Here is a 24,901-nt window from a genome sequence, read left to right on the forward strand (position 1 = left end):
AAATCTTAGTTTTTCAGGTTAGAACCATGGCGAATCTCGAATTTCCACCCCAATACACCCGAGCCGGCAACACAACCCACACTGGCGAGGTGCACTCGATTCCGCAAGACGAGCAGTTTGCATATGGTACGGAAGACGGAGAAGAAGCTGAAATTTATACTTTTTAAAGGAAAAAATTCGAATTTTTGAAAAAAAAATTGTTTTTTTGAATTTTTGAAAATTTCCAGGAACCGCCGGATTTCGCTTCCGTGCCGAAAAACTGCCGTTCATCGTGTACCGATGCGCGTATTTGGCCAGTTTGCGTGCTCGTCAACTCGACTCGGCCATCGGTGTCATGATTGCCGCGTCGCCCACGTTTTATTGAATAGACAGTACCTATTCTCTATTTCTTTTTTTTCGACAACTTTTTTCAGTTATTGTAACCCCACAACAGTTGGAATTTTTGGCTAAATATTCCCATCGTGGCGTAACACTAGACGACACCCATCATTGCACAAAATATAACCTAAAGTTGAGCACTATGCTTGTCTGTGATGGCTATGATCGAGGTGTCCCAGTTGGTATGAGCACACCCGTTTTTTGAAGGCTTAATATTTTTTTAGCGTTTATGTTGAGCCACTCGACTACATCTTCTGATATTGAAGAGCTATTCAAGTGTATCAAAGAGCTTTATCCATCTTTCAATCCAGCTCATGTTATGACAGATGAAGCTAACGTTTTTTGGGCTGGGTTTCGTAAAGTGTTTCCGGTAACTGTACCGTTGGCACATTTGCCGTACGTGGAAAAAGCAGGCAAAGATCATGCTAAAAGTGAGACGGAAAAAAATTATATGATTTAGAAACTAAATTTAGGAGGAACATGGTGCAGTTCAGTACAGTTCGATTCTGTCCTTGTTCTGTTTTTATACTTGTTCGAGAAAGACACTGTTCTGATTTGAATCAGCTCGACTTTAGGTCTGTTCGATTTTGAAAACGTTCGAATTCGTCGTACCCCAGAAACCCAAAAAATTCCAAAAACCTCTCTTTGTGTGTCTGTTGCCCAGATGTCCCACATTTTTCCCAGAGGCTCAATTCCCATTATTACGACTAATTAGGGGGTCTTTTTATGCCTAATTTTTTTCCAGGAGATCAAATTTTGAATTTCGCGCGCGGGATATTGATTTTCCGTTTGTTTTTTCTATTGTCCTCCATTAGAAATGACTCATTTCCTGGGGAAAACGACCTCTGATTTTCTCAATTTTTTACATTTTTTTTTCGGATTTATTAGTCATATTTTTTGCAGGAGTTTCTTTTGAAAATTCAGCGTTTTTTTCCAGATTTTCCTCTCATTTTCAGCTATAAAAACCAAAATTTTTCAGATGTTGTCGCCACCGACTTCTATCAATTTCACAAATTTCATTCAACATCGAAAACTGTTCATTGGTGGATTGAATATGGACACTAATAAAGAACAGGTGAGATTTTACGGATTTTAGTAGGTTTCTTAGTTTTTTAGATTTTCAAAAAATTCCTAAAATATCAGAAAAAAAACTGTTTCAACAAAGATTTTTGTTGGAAATTTCGATTTCAAAACTGATATGAATTCTTCTTGTGGATCTCAAATACCGTAATACCCCTTCTTTTATAGGGGCCCTTCTATTAGAGGGGTCGAAAATCAAACAAAAAACTGTTTCAATAAACTGTTTTTTTTTTCAAAATTTACACTTAAAAAATGATTCGAAAGGTGCTTCCGGCTCTGGAAAATTCGAAAATTTGGAAAAAATTTAAAAAAAAATGAGCAATGGAAAATTTAAAAATTATTTTTTTTTGGGAATTTTTGAAACTGCAATGTTTGCTGAATTACTGAATTTTTGGCTTTTTTTCAGAATTTTTTAGAATTTTAGAATTTTAGAATTTTAGAATTTTAGAATTTTAGAATTTTAGAATTTTAGAATTTTAGAATTTTCTGAAATTTTAGAATTTTAGAATTTTAGAACTTTTAAAGGAATTTTCTGAAATTTCAAAAATTTCAGCTCCGCGAGTATTTCACTCAGTTCGGTCCAGTGGTTGATACCGTAGTGATGAAGGATAACGCGACTCAAAGATCTCGTGGATTTGGATTCGTCACTTTTGCATGGATTGCCAGTGCCGAAATGGCCATTCGAAATGGTCCGCATAAGATTAATGGGAGAATGGTGAGTACTTCTTAATAGCCAATTATCTCGGTTACTGTAAGTGATATCAAAAAGCGGTCAACTGATAAAATGTTACTGACATCATGATGAACATTTTATTAGTTGACAACTTTTTGTTATCTTCTACAGTAACCAAGATAAATTGAGTTGAAGAAAATGCTCTGAAGAAAATGTTTTTCAAAAACTTGCACTTTGAGCTCAGTTATCTAGGTTATTGTAGAAGATATCAAAAAGTTGTTAACAGATAAAATGTTTATCATATTATCAGATACATTTTATCAGCTGATCACTTTTTGATATCTTTTACACGAAGTGAGATAGTTAAGTTCTGGACTACTGTATTCGTTGAACTGTATATTGGTAAGGAAGGGTGCAATATGAAAACTTTTGCTCTGTCCACACCATAATCTTCTGCTCATTTTTTGAAACAGTAATTTTCCATTAAGAAACTTTCAACTTTGAGCTCAATTATTTCGGTCACTGTGAGAGATACCGAAAAGTTGTTAACTGATGAAATGTTTATCATATTATCAGCAATATTTTATCAGTTGGCAAAATTTTCATATCTCTTACAGTAACCCAGATAAATCGGCTCGAAGTCGTAGGTTGACTTTGCAAGCTGGTAGCAGTATTAGCTCACTTTGAGCTCATTTATCTCGGTTACTGTAAAAGATATCAAAATATGGTCAACTGATAATATGTTGCTGATTTTATGATAAACATTTTATCAGTTGACCAGTTTTCGATATTTTTCACAGTAATAGAGATAATTGAGTTCTGGATTACTGTACTTGTATTTAAACTGCAAATCATTAGAATTGATTAAAGCAGGAAAACTTTCGCTCTCTCCATACCTTGTTTTTCTGTAAACTTTGACCAAATTTATCTCGGCTACTTTAATAGGTATCAAAAAGTTGTCAACTGAAAAATTATAATTGATATTATGATAAACATTTTATCAGTTAACAACGTTCTGTTATCTTCTACAATAACTGAGATAATTGAGCTCAAAGTAGTAGGTCAACTTTGCAAGCGGGTTGCAGTATTAGCTCACTTTGAGCTAAGTTATCTCGGTTACGGTAAGAGATATAAAAACTTGTCAACTAACGAAATGTTCATCATGTTATCAGTAATTTTTTATCAGTAGACTGCTTTTTGATATCTCTTATAGGAACCGAGATATATTGCCTAAAAATTTACCGATTCAAATTAACGCGTTTTTTCCAGGTCGAATTGAAACGTTCAATTCCAAAAGAGCAAATGAGCAATAATGATGAGCAATCATCATCATCATCATCAATCAATCAAAAATCCTCACTTCCCAAATTCCCACCACCAAATCCCGGCTCTAAATTGGCTCTCCATCAAATTCAATGCTCAATTCATACTGTAGACTCGCTTCGTTCATATTTCGAATCGTTTGGCATCGTTGAACAAATTGAAATCACTCCACGTGCCGATGGATTTGTAGTTTTTGAGGAGAAGGCGTCAGCGGATCGATGTCTGGCTCATGGAGCACAACATGATGTGCAGGACCACAAGATTTGGGTGGAGAGACAAGAGAATTAGAGTTGATTGGACCATTTTTAAAATTCAAACTTCTTACTACTAATACTGTAATCATTTTTTCTGTATTTTTTTAACTTGAAACCTTTAATAATAAATTTTGCTTCTACTTTTCGGCTGAGAATCAAACGTTTACCGTTGCGAGGCAAAAACCGCCCTTATAGTCATTTTTGAGCCAATTTATATCGATTCTTGTTAGTGATATCAAAAAGTGATTAACTGATAAAATGTTTATCACGTTATGAGTTAAATGTTATCAGTTAACACCGTTTTGATATCACTTATAGAAACCGAGATAATTGAGCTCAAAGTCCTAGGTTGACCTTACAAGTGGGTAGCAGGATCAGCTCACTTTGTGCTCAATTATCTTGGCTCCTATAAAAGATATCAAAAAATTGTCAATTGGTAAAATATACAGTACCGGACAAAAAGAAATCAACTTTTAGTTTTTTGAGAGTATCTCAAAAACTATGAGAACTAGGACTCTGAAATTTTGTACGTATGTTTTTGAAAGGCTCAGAAATATTTCAGAAAAATATCAAGTCCGCAGACACCATATCAGACGCGCAATTGCTAAAAAAATCATATTTTCGAATTTTCAGTTTTTCAGAGTTTTCACTTTTTTTGTTTTTTTTTCAATTTTTTTCGGTTTGTTTGTAATGAGTTTTGTTCCTATAGATGGGTAGAAAACATAACAACAAAACGTCTACTTTCGCGGTCCAAGAAGCGGTCGTTCAGGGCATCCAGATGGGTCTGAAGCGCAAGGATCTGGCTCTTCAATTCAACCTTGCAAAATCATCCATTACTAGGATTTATAAGAGATATCAGGTTAGGGAATCATGTTTATTTATTGTAAAATTCTTGTTTCAGCTGCGACAAGGCGTTGTCATACGAAAATCTCCGGGAAGACCACGGAAAACCAATCATCTCACCGATCGGAATATAGTGATGACCTCGAGAACGAATCCAAGATTGAGCGCTGGGGAAATTTCAGCGATCGTGGATGGTCCAATGACTCCCGTACCTCACGTCAGAACTGTCAGACGTCGGCTGGCTTAATCTGGACTGAATGGAAGAAGACCAGCCAAGAAGCCATTCATCAATGCCAAAAACAGAAAAATCCGTGTTGACTGGGCAAAGGCTCATGTTGGTTGGGGACGCGCTGAGTGGAAATCTGTACTCTGGTCTGACGAATCCAAGTACAATTTATTCGGAAGTGATGGTGTCAAGTGGATCAGACGTCCGGTAGGCACCAGGTACTCGCCCCAGTACCAAACTCCAACCATGAAACATGATCGATCTGTGTTTGGGGATGTTTTTCGGCGTACGGTATGGGACCTCTAGTCCGCATTTCGGGTCTAATGGATAGATTTCAATATGAATCGATCTTGGAGAATCATATAAGACCATTTGCTCGTCAGTCCATCGGTCGGTCGTTCACTTATCAGCAGGACAACGACCCAAAACATACGTCCTTGCATGTTCGGAATTGGTTCAATCGGCGTCATGTGAACGTTCTGCCTTGGCCAAGCCAAAGTCCCGACTTGAATATTATCGAACCACTCTGGGAGGAGCTGGAGAGACGCCTCAAAGGAAAATTTGCCTCCAACGCGGACCAGAAATTCGTTCAACAATTGATGCTCTGATTGATAGCATGCCTCGACGCTGCCAGGCCGTGATTGACAACAAGGATACCCAACCAAGTATTAAACTATTTTCATTTTCTTCCCGCTTTATTTTTAAGTGATTTTTGTTTTTTTGTAATGTTTAATGAAACTGTTGCCTGTTAAGCGAATGTCCATTTTTCTCAATTTTTGCAATTGCGCGTCTGATATGGTGTCTGCGGACTTGATATTTTTTTTTGAAGTATTTCTGAGCCTTTCAAAAACATACGTACGAAATTTCAGAGTCCTAGCTCTCATAGTTTTCGAGATACCCTCGTAAAACTAAAAGTTGATTTCGTTTTGTCCGGTACTGTACATTATTTTATCAGAAATATTTTATTAGTTGGCCGCTTTTTGATATCACTGATAGGAACCGAGATAAATTGGTTCAACGTTGAAGTTGAAAAAATGTACTGTTTCAAAATATTTTCAGAGAATAATAGCTTCATTTTTTCTTCAATTGGACGTTCACATTTTTTGAAACTATTTTTTGAAAAAGTATGTCCCTTTAAAAGATCTTTACGAAAAAAAAAACTGCGAAAAAAGTTCCTAAAATATGCCAAAATTGCATCGAAAAACTACAATATCGCGGAAATATGCCCCAAAAAGTGTTTCTAGTTTATTCAAGGGAGTACAGTAACCATATAGCCATTTATCTCGCTTCCTGTGAAAGATATCAATAAGTGGTCAATTAATAAAATGTTTATCATATTATCAGATATAATTCATCAGTTGACACATTTTTGATATCTCTTACAGTAACCGAGATAAAGTGGCTCAAAGTTGACGTTGAAAAAAGATGCTGTTTTAAAAATCAACAGATAACCAAGGAATTGAGAGAGCGAAAGTTCACCGAAGAAAGCCCAAATAGTTTATTTAAATATTTCTTATAATTAAGAATCTACAGTAATCCAAGAATCGGAAAATTTCTGGTCATGGTGATACCCAACACAGAGTTTTAATTTGTTCTTGTAGCTTTAAAAAATTGCTGTTTCGAAATTTTTAGAATCAATTTTCAAATGAATTAAAATGTTCAAAGTAATTGGAAACTTGACAGACGAGCTCTAGACTTCTGAAAATGCCAAAAGTCTACTGAAAAAGACATTTTTCTATACCTTATTGACCGGTACTCTCTTAGAACCTCTGGTGCCTACGGTAGGTAGATTTGTTTTGGATTTTTTACTACGGTAGGTTTTTAAAGGAACGTATTTTGGGAAGACAAATTACAGTAATCTCAACAAATTAAAAAATCCAATTTCCAACTGATTTTTTGAAACTCTAGCACTTTTTCTCGGCAGAACAATGTGCTGACACAATTTTTAATTTATATACACAAACTTTGAAACAGTGACTTCTTTTTTCTGTTAAATTTCAATTTTTTGTCTGAAAATAGTCCAATTTTTTTCTATAAATTTTTATATAGGATACAACTCTCATCGAATCGAATAAAATTCCAGAATCGATTTCCAAAAATTTAATTTGAAACTGTAATTTTTTTTTTCGAAAATCAAAAAAATTAAACTAAAAATCTTTATTTTCAAGGAAAATTCTATTGTTCAAAAAGTCACAAAAAACATTCTGAACTGCAAAAATACAGAAAATTTCAATTTTTCGAATGAAAATCCGCTTTTCTCTTGAACTTGGTTTTTCGATGATTGTTTCGCATGTGTTGAACCAGGTCTCCAGTCAATCTGAAAGAAATAGAGGTACAGTAATCCTCGAAAATACAGTAATCTTGAAAGAGCAATCCTCAGAATCAGCTACAGTAATCCTTAAAAAGAACTACAATAAAAATCTACAGTAATCCCCCGAAAATAGTAGCTACAGTTATCCCCAGAATTAGCTACAGTAGTCCCAAAAAACTACAATAATCCTCAAAAAAGATGATATAATCTCAAAGGAGCTACAGTAATCCTTAAAATAGCCATTAAAGTAACCGTTAAAAAGTAGGATACAGAAACATAAAAACTACAGTAATCCACTAAAATAGCTACAGTAGTCCAGAGCGGAAATAATCCCTGAAAATAGCAGCTACAGTAATCCTCAAGCATAAAAACAGTAAAACTTTAGAATAGATACAGCAATCCTAAAGGCAATGCTGTAATTCCAAGCAGAGCTACAGTAGTCCCCGAAAAAAGAATACAGTAATACTAGCAGAGCTACAGTAATTCCAAAAAAAAAGTAGCTACAGTAATCTAGCTACAGTAATCCCAAAAAGTATAACTACAGTATTCCCAAAAAGAGGTACAGTAATCCTTAGAAATAGCTTCAGAAATTCAGAAATTCCATTTTTGACTTTTAATGGCTGTTTTTTGGCACTTTTTTCAAAAACCCCTAGCTACAGTAATCTTCAAAAAAGCTACAGTATACCTGAATTGTGCTCCACAAACTGCACAACAATTCTCATTGACCACCGAGTTTCCAAGAGCAGTTGCCACTAGAGGATTCGTCATCTGAAGAGGTATTCCAGAATTTTTAGAAGACGTCGCAGATGACGTCATTCGTGGGATTCTGGGATTCTGAGAGGCTACTGGCGGAATCGGTGCCACGTGGCAAATTTGCGAAAAGAATTGGCGTCGTGCCAATTCTTCCATTTGACGCTGTTGTTGGAGGCGGAGCATTAAAGGAGCCAGTTGAAGATAATTCTGAAATTTTAAGTCTTATAAAAATAAACATTTTTGAAACAGTGCTTTATTTAGTCAATTACGTCGCAATTGATTGAAACACAAAGTTTGAAAAACTTCGAAAATTTGAAAAAAGTTTTTGAAACATCAAGTTTTGAAAAATTGGTAAGCTATAACTATCATTGTATATTTATTTAATTTTCTGATTTTGAAAATTTTGAAACAGTATTTTTTTTGTCGATAATTCGAAAATTTGAATTTTGGAATTTCAGGAACCTCAAATCGCATTTCGATGGTTTTTTAAAAAAATATTTTCGAATTTTCAAGATTTCATCATTAAAAGAAGCATTGTTTAAAGTTTTGGGTGTCGGGACCGTGCAAATTTGAAACAGCGATTTTTTGAAAAATTTCGAGAAAAAATTATTTTAAAGGAAAATTTCTGAATCTCTGAATTTCCAGAAAAAAGGATTACTGTACCTGAAAAACTTCTGGCAACTGAAATTGTCCATTTTTCGACGTACAATCCAATGGTTTCTCCTCGTCTTGAGTCGTCAAATTCGTTTTTCGTTCTTCTGATTCTTCATGATTTTCGGATTGAATTGCTGGATTCCAAATCCGGAATTTTTTGAGTTGTGGACCGTCCGTCATGATTTTCAGCAAAAAATAGAAATCTGAAATTGGTTAATTACAATATAAATTGTTCAAAATTCAAAAAGTTCCATAATTACCGACCAAAGATCAAAGCCATTGAAAATTCAGAAATCGGAAAAAATTTTGAAACAGCAAAAAAATTTGAGATTCTCAAAAATTGAAAACTACGGTTATCCTTGAATTTCGCAAGCCAGATTGTGTTTTTTTTTTGGGACACCTGTCGGTAGGAAATAGAGAAATAGGGTAGAAAAATTAGCATAATTCAATGGGAAACACGTCTGGTTTCTTATTTTAAAAGAACTACAGTAATCACGAAAGTTTAGAAAAATTCTTGAAAATCTAAAAAACCATGGAAAAAACCGAAAATCATAAAAATCCTGAAAATTTCCAAAACCTAAAATTCCCCCACACCGCCAATTTGACCTAATTTATCTCGGTTACTGTAAGAGATATCAAAAACGTGTCAACTGATAAAATGTTTCTAATTTTATGATAAACATTTTATCAGTTGACCACTTTTTGAAATCTCTTACAGTAACCGAAATATAAAATTTCAAAGCTGAAATACAGTAACCGAGATGAATGCGGACAAAGTTGGCAGTGTGGGGGCTCTTCTATTACAGGTTTTAGAGTGTGTAAAAAATCTTTGAAAGCTTTCTAGGATTCTAAAAAATCCAGGAGTCCTAAAATTTCCAAAAACCCAGAGGCACCGCCCATATTCCTATATCCATATTATTCAATGGGATTACTGTAGCTAGAATATTCATAAGGAATGAATAATAATATTTTCCGTGTCGTAGAATCAGAAAAATAAGATGGAATCAACGAGATTTTTCTTCTGAAAGAGGGAAAATGTAAATTTACTGGTTACCTGAAACGATTTTCGGGAAAACCAAGGAGGAAGACATAATAAATATGCGCGGAATTGGAAAATAGGGAAAACAGGGGAACCCATAATAATAATTATAATTATATGTGTATAAATTATCATTTTTATGATAATGAGGAAGGTGTTTGGATAAGAATGAGCAATCAGAAAGAATACTGCAGACAACATGAATTATATCAATTGATAAAAATTTTTGGAAAAAGAAACATTGAAAGAAACAGAAAAAAAAATATAATTTTTTCGAATTCTGAATTTCTGAATTTCTGAATTTCTGAATTTCAATTACTGAAATAACTTTTTCACTGTTTCACTCAAAAATTGAAGAAAAATCCGAAAAAGTTTCAATTAGTGTGTTTGATTACTGTCGACAAAAATTGATATGAACCGCCGGAATTACTTGTAAAAAACCGTATCGTTACCACTTTTTTTTCCTACGACGTCTTGGATGATGGCCAAAGTTACCCATGCAAAATTTATAGGCCATCTGGCTTGGTGGCCTAACTTTCCCGAAACGAATTTTTAGGCCACATCTTTTTTTGCCTTAGAAAATGATCTGATGTTCACCTGGTTTGTTTTTAGGTCATTTTAACATTGTGGCCTAACTTTCGCAAGTTGACTTTTCTAGGTCAACATGTAAACGTGACCTAGAAAACAAACCAGATTTATATCTGATCATTTCTAGGCCAAAAAAGTTGGTGGCCTAGAAAACTCAACTTGAAAAAGTTAGGCCACCACCCCAAAATGGCTCAGAAAACGTACCAGGTGAATATCTGAACATTTCTAGACCAAAAAGGTTGGTGGCCTAGAAAACTCATATTGCAAAAGTTAGGCCACCATGTGAAAATGGCTTAAAAACGCACCATGTTAACATCAGATCATTTTCAGGTCAAAAATTTTGGTGGCCTAGAAAATTCATGTTGGAAATATTAGGCCACCAGGTCAGATGGCCTAGAAAAAATATGAGATACGATTTTTTACAAGTAAGTCCGGCGGTTAATAGCAATTTTTTGTCGATAATTTGTCGAAAAATGCCCCCTTCGACAAATTTATCGACAATTTGTCAACAAAATTTTGTCGATAAATTACTTTCGACAAATTTACCGATAATTTGTCGACAAAATTTTATCGTTTTTTATCGACAAATTTATCGATAATTTGTCAGGTAAATTTGTCGACAAAATCGGAAAATCTTTTTCGATAAGGCACACTGCTGTGAACCAACAAAGATTAAAGGTGCATATCGAAAAAAGTACGGTTGGTAGAAAACAGTGTTTAACTACAAAAATGAAGTTCTATTCTTGTTTAGTATATTCTCAAATTTTCATACTAATCATCAAATTATGGACCATTTTTGTAGGACTTCAAAGTTGACAAAGTTGACTAGGAGTCCGGACTACTGTATTTTCCAATTTTTGTGCATTTTGATGACCATGTTTTGGACCAAGTCTCCAGTTAATCTAAAAAGAATGTTTGCCGACTTCTATCACATATTCACTATAACATTAAACTTAAAACTCCATTCTTCATTGAAACTGTAATATTTTATTAAAGTCGGAAAAATTCAAAAAATTGGTCCACTCAAAATTGATTTTCAAAAAAAGTTACTGTACTTTATTTTCAGTTTGTAAAGTGCTACAGACAGACAGAGCAGATCCCTCACTTTTGAGAGATCATTTAGCCTCGTTTCTTCTGAATAAATAGGTGGTGTCTTGTACCAAACATCTTATAAGGGGGCTCTTACGTAAGTCACTTCTATTCATATTCTGAATGTACCTGACAGATGGTCAGGGACCATCTTACTATGTGTAAGGATGAGTATTAGGGATTAGGGGGAGACGTGTTATAAGTAGTGTTGCGTAGCACAGAAAAATATTTTTGAAAACAGAAGTCACATAAATATGGACCAAAAAGTGGTTATTTTGAAACAGCGATTTCTTTCTGGATATGGGTTCCATAAAACAGATATAAAAAAAGCAGTCAACTGATAAAATATTAGTGATATTATGATAAACATTTTTTTAGTTGGCCACTTTTCGATATTTCTCATTGGAAACGAGACACACTGGGTCAAAGTTGGTAGGGTCAGTGGTCGGCGGCTACGGAGCTCAACTCATCTCTAGCTTTGAACCAATTCATTCCTCTTCCTGTAAAAAATATCAAAAAGTAATCGACTGATAAACTAGTTCTGATATAATGATAAACATTTTATCAATTGAGCACTCTTTGATAACTCTTACAAGACACGAGATAAATTTGCTCAAAATTGGGGGACCCTCACAATTAGGTTATTGGGTTTTTGGGATTTCAGTGAATATCGAAACAGTAATTTATACCTTTTTTGAAGTAAGTTTTTTTTGAATTTTTACAATGCCCCGCCCCTCTTCTAATCAAAATCGAAATGTTGGAAAGTTTTCCGTCTTTTTCGATTAAAAAAAAATAAAATTTCAAAATTTCGGGATCTTTGGGATTTTTAGAAAAATGAGATTTAAAAAAAAACAAATTTTTTTCAGAATTGTTTATAATCAGTGTTACAAAATAGGAGTTCGGCATTTCTTACATTCTCGAAAATTTTTAAGCAAAAATTCAAAAATTTCTTCTGAAACAGGAATTTTTTTTTCGGAATTGTTTTGAGATTACGAGATTCGGTATAATTATGTTTAAAAATTTGAGGTGAACTACTTTCAAAATCGCTCGTCTTACTGAAAATTTAATATTAAAAATCTGGAAACTACAGAAAATAGTAAACTTTGAAGCTCCACAGAAATAATCCAGAATTTTCCGATTTTCCTAAAAATTTCAGAGTATACAAAACGAAATCAGAGCTTTAATATTGTTGTTGACAACTTATTTCTAGCTTTTTCGGTTTTTGAGATACGCGCCTTTGAAAATACCTTATCCACCTTCTCACTTGTACTGTAGCGTCTCCCATCTTTAAAGGCGCGTATCTCAAAAAGCCAGCAACGCTACAAAAAAGTTGTCAACTACAAAATCAAAGCCCTACTTTTGTTTAATGCATTCCGAAAATTTCAGGTAAATCTAATAATTCTGGACTACTTTTCCAAGGATTCGAAGCTGGTTGTTTTCAACTAAAATTGTTCAAAATTAATTTCCTATTGGCTAAATTATGCGTATTTTTCCTTCGTTTTGCAACAAAAATTAAGTTTCTAGCTCAATTTTGAAGCGATTTATGGCCATATTTGCTGCGAGGCCGCGCTCGCGCTCATCACCTCTCGCCGACTGCGTCCTTGGAGCAAATTCAATCATAACTCGCCTCAAAATTGAGCTAGAAATTTGGTTTCTGTTGGAAAATGTAGAAAAAGTTTTGGTTTATAATTTCTAATTAATTTCTGTCAAGTTACAATCACAGGAAAAAATATATATAAACACAAAATGTGACTTTGAAGTGTCTCAACTGTCGCAACGTTACACAAAAGGAATACAAGCAAACCATACAACATCCTCCATCTGTCACCAATAAAACTGACCCAAACGGGACACACAGAAGCAAATGGGGCGGAGTATCCAGCTGTGGAGGTGTCAAATAGGCGCAACCTCCCCAGGGGGTACTAATACATTCGTCTCAATTACCATACCGCCGCTCTCTTTTATGTATTCTTCATGCCTAAATAAACGAGAATTGGATATCCTTGCTATTAACAACTTTTGGCTAATTGAAAATGTTGAAAAACGGGACCATTTAGGCGCAAAAAAACGCGAGAAAAAAGGCGCCGAAATTGGATAACCGACAGAATTTTATGATTGACGGACACCAAATGTCAAAACGGATAGAGGAATGTCTCTAGGGTGTGGAAGAATGGGAAAAAAGAAAATTGGTTATGTTTTTGAGCGACAGAATACAAATGGAAGGATTTACTTGAGTTTTTCGAGGCTTTTTGAGGTTGAAAAAAGGTTTTAGAGGTTCTCAAAGGCTTTTTGAAGCTTAAAAATACCCTTTTATAGGCTTAAACAGCTTCTCTAACAATAACATCAAGAAGATTAATGCTTCTAGATTCGACCTAGTTTATCTCAGCTCTTGTTCTAGATAACAAAAATTGGTCAATTAACAAAATGTGCCCCGTAATCTAAAAAACAATTCAATAGTTAACAACTTCTTGATATCTTTTATAGGAATCGAGATAAATTGAATCAAAGTTAGAAGGCTCTATTTTTACAGGTGACCGTAAAACTTGTATTAGAAGGGCCGGCCCTTCTATTACAGGGACCCTTCAATCAGAGGGAGCCCTTCTATTTTTCCGGTCATTTTTCCCAAAGATTTTCATCAAAAAAAATCGACGAATTTTCGTTCAAAAGTCATGGAAATCTGTCAATTTCACGAAAATTAATCAAGTTTTTGAGCAAAAAATAGAGTTTCAACAGATTTCTATTAAATTGTGGAGTTCCCGGAACATTTTTCACTAATTTTACAATTTCATGACATGTTGTGAAGGGGGCCCTTCTATTAAAGGGGCCCTTCTAATACAGGTTTTACGGTAGTTATCCCCTAATCTCGCCTACCCTCCTGCTCCCCTCCGCTCCCCTTTTCCGCGCCCCTTCTTATACGCCATCCACCCCTCCTCTGTAATTGTGCGCGCGTGGCCGACTAGTTAACGCGCCTGATTTTGAATCTAGAGGTCACGGGTTCGACTCCCACTGGTGCGTAAGTCTTTTTGATCCTTTTTGCTTTTTTGCTACAAGGTCTAGAAATCATTTCATGACACCTTTTGCTTTTTTCCAGCTGAACTACGTGAAGCTTGCCGGCTTTGCGGTGTATCATAGCGTAAAAATTACTTAAATAGCGATTTCAATAAGTTATAATTTTTAAAAAATTCTGGCAAAAAACGGTTTCTCAAAGGTTTTATTGACCAAATCAGGTCCAAAAATCCCCGAAAAAAAAGAAAAAAAATTGCAGTTTCAAAAACTTTTTTAAAGGTGGGTGGAAATGAAAAAAATAATGTTCTCGAAATTCCGTTCAAAGATGCCTCTCGAGGAGTTGAACTTGTGAAGGCGATGATTGAGGGTGCGGCGCCGCTACCGACTGAGCCACGCGGGCAAAGAGAAAGCGCACGTTCGTTTGCATACATAAAGGCGAGGACGACAGCTGTACGCAGAGTGACATTAAGCGTTGTACACCGTCACGGTAGAATGCATACTCTAGCTACAAAAAAACTACGAAAAATCTCCTGTCACCCCACCTTTAAACAAACAAATTTAATTTTTGTTCATTCAGTAATCGCTCGTACATTCAACTTTTTATAACTCTGAGCTCAATTATCTTGGCTACTGTAAGAGATATCAGAAACGTGTCAACTAATAAAATGTTCATCATTAAATTACCTGCATTTTATCAATTTTCACATTTTTGTTATCTCTTACAGCAAATGATATATGAAGGCTCAAAGTTAAGACCCCTCTAGGCATCTTGAAGGTACTACCATATCTCCTGTGGAGGGGGAATGTGATCTTTTGCCCAGGATATTTCATTTCCTGTGAAAGATATCAAAAAGTGGTCAACTGACAAAATGTTTATCATAATATCACCAACATTTTATCAGTTGACCACTTTTTGGTATCTCTTACAGTAACCGAGGTAATTGAGCTCAAAGTGCAAGTGTTCAAATTAAAGGAAGATTAGTTCAAACATTTTCCGGAAATTAAAACGAAAATCTTTGCAACAAAAGAAACCCATAAATCACACTCCCCAGCAACAATAATAATCTTCTCTATTCATGGAAAAGGGGGCGGAGCCTATTTGCGTGTCGGCAAAGATGAAAAGGATTGGAAACGGATGGGATGGGACCCCCACTAATTGATGGATTATGGAGGGAAATTGTGGTGAAGATAACGATACAATTTTTGCAGGATTTAGAGTGTAAGTATTAAAAAAATGACGAATTGTTATATAACATTTTCTTGAAACAGATTTGAAACAAATTTGCCAATTTTCTTATTCTACGAGAAATATCAATAAATATAAATGCTTGCAACACATGAAGGGGAACACATGAAGGGGGTATAAAGTGGGCGGAGCTTATTTTTGATGTGTCGGCGGCAAAGATTAAAGGGAGGACACTAATTGATGGATTATGGGGAGGAGACTAGGAATTAATTTCTATAGAAGTAGAGAATTAAAAATTCAATGAAACTGACGAAATAATAATAATCAATTATGAAACTGTAGTTTTTGGAAAAAAATTTACTGAAATCGAAAAATTTTTGAAAATATTCAAAATAAAATTCAAATGACTAAAAAGAACCCGTAATCTTCCGAAATGTTTTTCTGTTTCAAAAATGTGTTAAACGAAGAATTTTCAATTATTTATAATTTTTGTAGTATAAAGCAAGCTTCACACCCTCAAATCTTGCAATGTCTTCATTCAAATGCCTTCTCACTGAAAACATATTCCCGTTCCTATCAACTGAACCTGTCAACTGATAAAATGTGTATCGTGATATCAGCAACATTTTATCAGCTGACCATGTTTTGATATCTCTCACAGAAAATGAGACACATGGGCTCAAATGTGACGATTCGGGGATTCTATTTAAGTTTTTACGGTAGTTTGGTTCCCAATTTCTCTGAAATTCCGAGTTTCTGCATTTCCAAGAAACTAATTTTTTTACATAGTTGCAAACGGGCCGGCCCGGGCAAATGGCGGGCCGGCAGATAACTCGGCTTCAGAACAAGATATTTCGACGGATTTGATATCAAATGATAGATCTCGACGAAGTCCATCATCTTATCTTTACCATACGGGCCGGGCAAGAATGGCAAATTTGGCCGAAATCGGGTTTTTCGTCATTCTAGCCCGGCCCGCGACATGTTAATGGACCTGAAGCCGGCTCGTATGGTAAAGCTGGGTTTCGTTTCGCAAAAGGTTTCGCAAGTTTTTTCCCATCTCTAACGATAAAAAAAAACTTTTTTTAAAATCGTTTCGAACCCAATAAATTCTCCAAAAATCCCATAAAATTTTATAGATTTTCTTCCAGAAAACCTATAAAACTGTCACCAAACTTTAAACTTTCAGTTTTCTCAAAAATGCAACTTTTCCTTATATTTTTGCCTTTTCTAACTGTTTCAGTTTTTGGACTTCAAGGTTGGAATTTTGGTTGAATTTCCCTAATAAATTATTGAATAAAGATAATTGTCAATGCTCTTCGTTTGATCCAATACCGGCCGGAGATATTTTATCCAGAAAGCAATCGGATATTTCCCATAATTTCGGGAGAAATTTTTTGGAGAAAAATGTGAAATTTGAAAAGCGTTTGGGATGTTTTATTGAGATGTCTTGTGAATTTTCCAGTCAAAAACCTTCGCGAAATGTGTTGTATTTGGAGACTAATGATGGACAGGTAAGACGAGGCTCCGCCCACTTTTTCGGGTCTAGGTAATCCAAATTTGGGGATTTTTAAACCAGAAAAAAGAGACTCTTTTTGTTTGAAAACCAAATTTTTGGAATTTCGAAAAAAATTTGCTGTTTCAAAATTTTTCGAAAAATTGAAGATCAGCAAAATGTTTCTAGTGTTGTAGCCTTCTGACAAGTCTAAAAAAAAGTCTAAAATTCCAAAAGTTTTTGATTTTTTGAACTTTCAGATGTTCTCCCAATCTGTAAAATATGGATCATCCCCATATTGGCCAAGACTGACATGTAACCGCAAAAGACAATGGGTTTATAAAAGCATTGAACTGAAAAATGTTGCATGTTTGGCTGTTTTTAATTGAGATTTTCAATTTTTATTTTGAAAAATAAATTGTTTGTATTCAAGTTTTTCAACAAAAAAAAACACACCAGATATCCTTCAAATCTATTTTTCTGTTTTTTTTTCACATTTTGTATCTAGTTCTTCTGAATATAATTATTCAAAAATTGCTTTTTCAAATAAAATTGAAAGTTCTCAGGATTTTAGATATTTCGTTGGGCATATTTCGAGTTCTCAAAAAAAAAAAGTTTCAATTTCTTCATGGAGTGTTCATGTTCATTTTACCTAATTACCGTGTCTGCTCTTTGAGCTACTACTTATCTCAGCTCATATAAAAGATATTAAAATTTGTGAATTGATGTAATTTTGATGATATTATGATAAACATTTTATCAGTTGAAAAAATTTTTATAACTTTCACAGGAACCGAGATAACTGAGCTCAAAGTACGTTTTCATTGCTCTACGACGCATTTTTTAACTCACAAAATATTATTATTTTATTTCAATTTTTAGATATTTTAATGTTTCAAATCAAGTAGATCTCGCCCTTTACACGCTTAATACACTGGTAAGTTTTACTTACATTTTCAGCTAGATTATCTAACTTTTTGTAAAGAATTCCAAAAAGTAGTCAACTAATAAAATATTGCTGATTTCATGATAAACATTTTACTAGTTGACCACTTTCTGTTATCTCTACTAAGAATTGAGATAATTTTTCTTAACGTACGCCTACTAGTACATTAATATAATAAATTTCAAAATTTTTAATGTTTCAAGTCAAGTAGATCAAATATTATAAATTTCCTATATTAATCCATTTGTCTAAAATGCACAGTATTCGGTCTACGGTTTTTCAGCTACCACGAATATTGCTCATTTGAATTTCTGTTTCAAAATGAATAGATTAAAAATCACAAATTTCGAAAAATGCTGACAAAACTTGCTTTCCAAAAAAGTAGATTTGAAATATAAGGTTTTGAAGTCTACAACTTCTCTATATTTGTAGTGTGGTTGGACCATATTAAATGCTGAATCTAGATCCGATAAATGCCAAAAAAATCCTGTTTCAAGTGTTTTTTTTGAAAGGTTTTATTGCTGAAAAAGTTCAATATAATGGCTACATACTGTTCCAATTTGAGCTTGATTATCTCACTAGGGAAGGTTGTAATTGGGGGGTGGAACTTCGGTATGAGACCTATATCATTCGAAAGCTGAGAATGAGACATTTTCAAACATGTATTCAAATTTTGCTGAGGAGCTACCAGTTTCGAGAAAATCAAGTTTCAAATTTGGCTCAAATTTGACTCTTAAGGGCGCCGCGCCTCCCCTCTTTCTTATATAGATTGGGGGAAGTGAAAGAACAAGACAGCAGTGGTGTAGTGGCAAGGAGGGATGAAGAGTATCCAACCGGTTGTAGGTTCGATTCCTCTTCCCGTTATTGTTTTTTGATTTTATTTTTGGTTTTTGTGGCGATCTTCAAAATGCTATGAACGCATTTTTTTCAAAGAAAAATTTTAATTGGATACTTATTTTTTACTTTTTCACAAGTTTTGACAAGTTTTTTTCACAAGTTCTCCATAGCTTTTGCAAATTTCTTGAAGCAACACTACAAATCTTTTCCAGTTCTTTATTTCAAAATCCACAAGATTTGTTCGTTATTGGGGTTGTAAAGTGACAAATCAATGAGAGATAATGTGAATCTATGTTTTTTCTCAAGTTTTGAGTACTACTGGGTGATTATCGAAGAAATATGGATTGTAGGATAATCGAAAAAACATTAAAAGCTCTCGATTCCGAAAAGGATAAAGCTTCCAAATATTGCTAAAAGACTTATTTTAAAGTTTCTGTCTGTTTAGAATTCGTTTTAGCACATTTGAAAATTTTTCGAAAAATAGTTTGAAAATGCCAAGGGGGTACCCCATGGATATTTTTCGTCAAAATTTTTTTTCTGTAAAATCGAGAAAACTTTGTCAGATCGTAGAGGAACATTTGAAATTGTAATTACAATAAAAAAACTTCCGAAATCTTTCACCAATCATCGAATGTCTTTCTCTCAAATATCAAAATGTAGTTTGAATAATGCTTCAAAAAAAAGTTTTTCAAAGCATTGAACACAAGTATTCCATAAGTTTTGAATAAAAGAAAATGATCCCATAAAGTTTTCAGGTTTTTTTTCAAAAAAAAAATTTTCGCAAAAAAATCACCATGGGGTCCCCCCTTTGCATTAGCAATTTCTCAGATTTCGAACCCGATTTTCTCGAAACTGGTAGCTCCTCAGCAAAATCAGAATATATATTTGAAAATGTCTCATTTTCAGCTTTCGAATGATATAGGTCTCATACCGAAGTTCCACCCCCCGANNNCNNCATTCCCTAGTCAGTTCATATAGAAGATATCAAAAATTTGTCCACTAATAAAATGTTACTGATAATATGATAAACATTTTATTAGTTGACAACTTTTTGATATCTCTTACAGTAACCAAAATTATGAGCTCGAAGAATTTCTTTTGTGCATAAAATTGTTCAAAATTATTTAATGTTTTAAGTCAAGTATATCAATAATCAAATATCTCTTTCATCAATGCTCGCCACTTATCTGAAACGTGCATTATTCTGTATTTGAGCTACACTGTCGGAAATAATCTTCTTTGAGTTTCTGTTTCAAATTGAATAGTTTCGCAAGCATACAATTTTTCGAAATTTGTTGTTTGGCTGTACCATTAACATGATAACATTTTGATTAAAAAGTTCCAAAAAATTACTGTTTCAAGTTTTTCAAAAAAGGATTTATCACTGAAAACTGTTATTAACCATGAATACTTTTGAGCTCAATTATCTTGGATACTGTGAGAGATATCAAAAATCTGTATACTACAAAAATGTTAGTGATATTATGATAAACATTTTATCAATTGACACAGTTTCGGTATCTCTTACAATAACCAAGATAATTGAACTCAAATACGCATACTAGAAAATTTTTAAGTACATAACCTATTTTGAAATTTTTCAATGTTTCAAATCAAGTAGAGCAAAAAATAAAATTCGTTTATAATAATTTTTCTATCAAACTCAATTGTTAGCTGAAATGTGCTGAATTTGGGATTACGGTATTTGAGCTACACTGTCGTAAATCTACTTTTTTGAATTACTGTTTCAAGTTGAATAGTTGAAAAATCACAAGTTTCCAAAAATACTCGACGAAATACAGTTTAAGATCGTAGCCTCAGAAAATCGCACTTCAAAAAAAAATTGCGTGAATCATGGAAAAAGTTAGAATCTTGAGCGAGAAAATTCCAAACTAATTACTGTTTCAAATGTTTTCAAAGAGATTTGTCCCTAAAAACGTTTAATCATCATGTACCTCTGCTTTGAGCTCACTTATCTCAGTTCACATAAAAGATATCAAAAATTTGTCCACTGATAAATTAATGTTGATTTCATGATAATCATTTCGCCAGTTAACTACTTTTTGATATCTTTCATAAAAACCGGGATAATTAAGCTCAAACTTTGTCTTGTTCAATTAAAGAATAACCGTATGTCATTTCTACAAATTAGTGCTCATCCTTATTCATTCTATTCATCTGAATTCAAAAGAATAAAGATGTGGGGAGTGTCTCTCCTATTGTATGCCAACCCCATAATTAATAATAAGCGCATCTTGAAGGGAATATGAATGAGAAAGGGACCATCTTCTCGGGTCCTGCTAATCGGTCCCCGTGGAGTAATACATTAATATAGGAGACAATGAGTTCTTATGGAATATGTAAAGAAAATGGAGAATAGGGAGTTTTGGTACATTAAGTGAATTAAAAGGGGTCTAAAAGTGAAATTTTGAGAAATAGCAGAGAACTGTTATAGAAAAAATATGGTACAAGAACGTTTGAAACAGTAAATCTAGAAATTTACTGTTTTAAGAAAATAGAATTCGGCTGAAATGTGAGGTATTTCTGTTTTGTAAGATTCCGACGACATCGATTTCGAAATTTCCTGAATTTCTGAATTTTCGAATAACTGAATTTTTCAAAACCCATAACAGTGTCTGTTAACTTTGACCAAACATATGTCGGTTCCTCTAAAAGATATAAAAAAAATTAAAAACAAAAATGTTTGCCTTGTTGTCAGCAACATTTCATCAGTTGATTATTTTTCGATCTCTCAAACAGGAAACAATATAATTAGGTTCAAAGGATATATATAATTTTCAGGAGTTTCACAGATTTCAAAAGTGAAAATTCCAGTGTTTTTTTAATTTGATGAAAACAAGTTTTTGAAAAAATTTAAATTCCTTGACAAAAAGAACTGCGTGAATTGGTTAGAAATCCATGAACCAAGATGAGCTCAGGGAGATAAGATCACTATAAAAGAAGAGGAAAGTGGTGGGACGAATCAGTTCTCCCTTTCTCTGGGCTCCAGAGAGGGGACCGGAAAAGGGATCCGGATTACTGGGTCCGGATTACTGGGTCCGGATTCCGGATTCCCCGATCAGGAAACAAAAAATAAATTTATGAATTCTGTCGCGGCAGCAGAGGTTCTACTGCACGACCTCAAACCCAACAATACTAGAGCACATCTAGAATGACACAAATTGTCATAAAACACAATTCTTCAACTATTTAACGCTACATATTTGGCGTGATCACTTCCTTATCACCATATCAGATCTAGAGCATAATCGTGGACATGCTGAGGAAATGCTATAAAAGGAAGCAGAATCGCCAGTATGAGGAGACATCGGAATCAAAGGAACAATCCCAACGGATCTCTCCAACGATGGATTCACTGATGCGAGGATCCAATTGCTGACGCTCGCGGATGAGCCAATCTACCGATGCCACACCCCTTCTGCAGCCTCCTCATCAAGCCAAGGATGGTTCACCCCTCTGCTCCTATCAACGGAAACTTCTGTCGCTGGTCATCGTCTCCTGGCAAACTTTCCAAATTCTGATGCTATGAAGAACCCTAATCAGACCCCTTAACCCACTAATAACCAAGTTGTTGAATAACTAATGTTCCTATCCTTCTACTTTCGCTCCGACACGGGCTCACCACTTAAGTGTCGGAACAAATTCTTTCGTGTTTTTATTGAAACAGAAATCGGAGAATTTGTTTATCCAGTTATCTGAATTGCTTTTTACATTTTCTGTCATTTTCTAAGGATACGAGTATTCAAAAAAGCAGATTTCAAAATCTCAAATTTAGTATTTTTGATGACAAAGTTCTTTATCAGTGTTTTAACAAATGCCTGGCAGTGAATATGTGAATAATATGCAATATTTTTCGTAGTTTGCCATTTTCAAACTATTCAATTTGAAACAGAAATTCGAAGGAAGAATATTTGCGTCGAAACTGAAATACTGTAATCCTTGCTTTTTTAACGACTAGATTGATATAGGAGAATTCTAATTTTTGATCTACTTTATTTGAAACATTAAAAACTTTCAAAAAAAAAATGTGATTATTGTCAATTCAAAAAAATAGCCCCGGTGAACACACAAACAAACAAGTAAACAAGGGGGCGGAGCGATCCGCCCCTTTTCGCAAAGGCGCCGCGCAGTTTTTCGGCGGAATTTTAGCGTCGCCGTTTTTCGGTAATTTTTCACCGAATTTCTTCCGAATTCAAGGAAATTCGTCGATTTTGTGAAGGAATATATAACTTTGTTTGAATTAAAACTGAGAAACACAATTGAAAAACAATATTCTTCGATTCAGGGTAAAAATGAAAAGATCAAGACCAGGTGACGTATCGAAGGAGACAATGATGGAAAGAAGAGGTAGAAAAGCTTCGGTGTCATATAAATAAATAAATTACCACTGCAAACTTTTTGTTTAGTCTGAAGTTTCCAAGTGTTCATCTTGAAGATATCTTTTGAAGCCAAGCCAGAACCTGAAAAACTCGATCGGAGAAGTATTTAGAGTTATTTGTCGACTAACCGCAGATTATTCATCACTTATTCATAGTTGTGATACAAGAAGACGATTTTTCATATTAGATGATAGATTAATCAGAAGATGAATTTCCTTGAATTCGGAAGAAATTCGGTGAAAAATTACCGAAAAACGGCGACGCTAAAATTCCGCCGAAAAACTGCGCGGCGCCTTTGCGAAAAGGGGCGGATCGCTCCGCCCCCTTGTTTACTTGTTTGTTTGTGTGTTCACCGGGGCTATTTTTTTGAATTGACAATACGAAAAATTCCATTGCTGATTTTTAGGCAAACGGTAAAATTGCCCGCGGTATGTCCGGGGTATCAGGTTCCTGTGATAAAATAGAAGAAAATCAACAAGAAATGTAACAAAATCGGTTTATTATGAACAAGTTAGAAAGAAACAACAAATAAAAACTTAGAATTCAAGCAAATTCACTTGAAGTTTTTAAAAGAGTCCCTAGAACAACCACGAGACAAATCCAAGCTCGCAATCACTCAAAACTAAATTCAAACTGTGCGCGCGCCGAGCGGGATAGCGGAGTGTCGTTGCGTGGGTAGAGGGAACCTTTAGAAGGGGTTGGAGGGTAGCTGCCCCAGGCAACTTCCCCCTCCTCTAGAAATCCGGACCCCTGACCGGAGAAAGGTATGACCCTCGCCACGACTCACATTCTTCTCCGACCCTTACACTCTTTGCTAACGCACCTCACCTACTCACACTCACAAGACTACAATAAAATACCTACAGTACTTGTCCTTGTTGCTTCTTGACTTGCTCCCGATCGTCGTCATCTCCAAGCCTGAAAACAAATCTTTCCTTCAAAAGAATGTTTTTTCGGCGTTCTTCTTTGTTGTCTTTCCGATAGGCCTTCACCTAATCGTACTTTCCGTTGATCAATTTCACAATAATTTCCTGCCGGTTCCTTCAAACTCGGAGAAATTATTGCGACCCCTACAAAACGAGAAAACTCGGTTGGCCTGGCCCATACTCCGGGGGTACATCAAAAAGGGGTACATTGAGGGTACATCACTCTTATAGGGTACATTGACTCAGAGGGTACATTGACTGATAGGGTACATCTGTGGAGGAGTCTGATAGGGTACATTTAAGCAACTCTCATAGGGTACATCGACGAAATACTCAAAGGGTACATCGAAAAAATCTGAAAGGGTACATTGGTCTGATTTCGCACAGTTTTCGAATATTCATAACTTAATGAGACGGACAAGTTTTATAACGAAGTTTCGGTCATTCATCGGATTATAAGCAACTTACTGATGCTCGGCGAGGTTTTGCAACGTGCTCCTCCTCAATCTTGAATAGTAAGCGCTCATTCCTCGATCACTTAGGGACGAACATTGTATCTTTCATTGTATCTGTTTGAAGTTATTTATCTTCCTGGGCTAGAAAAAAAGTGTAGCTCGCTGCTCAAGCTTTCAGAATGCGGGTAAATTACTAAAATTGTTTTGAAATAGCGTTCCTGAGTGATCGAGAAATGAGCGCGTACTATTCAAGTTTGAGGAGGAGCACGTTGCAAAACCTCGCCGAGCATCAGTAAGTTGCTTATAATCCGATGAATGACCGAAACTTCGTTATAAAACTTGTCCGTTTCATTAAGTTACGAACATTCGAAAACTGTGCGAAATCAGACCAATGTACCCTTTCAGATTTTTTCGATGTACCCTTTGAGTATTTCGTCGA

At 34.8% G+C, this 24,901-nt stretch overlaps 2 protein-coding genes across 2 annotated transcripts; one reads left to right on the top strand and one right to left on the bottom strand.

Moving 5' to 3' along the window:
- Window positions 1-26: 26 nt before the first annotated feature.
- Window positions 27-3,742, top strand: CBG16454 (the record flags this gene model as incomplete). Its single annotated transcript, XM_045236202.1, has 7 exons — window positions 27-126; window positions 228-329; window positions 414-560; window positions 603-809; window positions 1,335-1,453; window positions 2,021-2,173; window positions 3,401-3,742. 7 exons carry the CDS (start codon window positions 27-29, stop codon window positions 3,740-3,742), a joined length of 1,170 nt encoding a protein of 389 aa, XP_045095970.1.
- A 3,264-nt stretch (window positions 3,743-7,006) lies between these two features.
- On the bottom strand, window positions 7,007-9,586 carry CBG16456 (the record flags this gene model as incomplete). The annotated part of the gene is made up of 4 exons (XM_002647105.2): window positions 7,007-7,094; window positions 7,774-8,048; window positions 8,505-8,698; window positions 9,550-9,586. The coding sequence occupies 4 exons, from the start codon at window positions 9,584-9,586 to the stop codon at window positions 7,007-7,009; spliced, it is 594 nt and encodes a 197-aa protein (XP_002647151.2).
- Window positions 9,587-24,901: the final 15,315 nt, after the last annotated feature.

Source organism: Caenorhabditis briggsae, assembly GCF_000004555.2.
Source record: "Caenorhabditis briggsae complete genome, chrIV, whole genome shotgun sequence".
NCBI lineage: Eukaryota > Metazoa > Nematoda > Chromadorea > Rhabditida > Rhabditidae > Caenorhabditis > Caenorhabditis briggsae.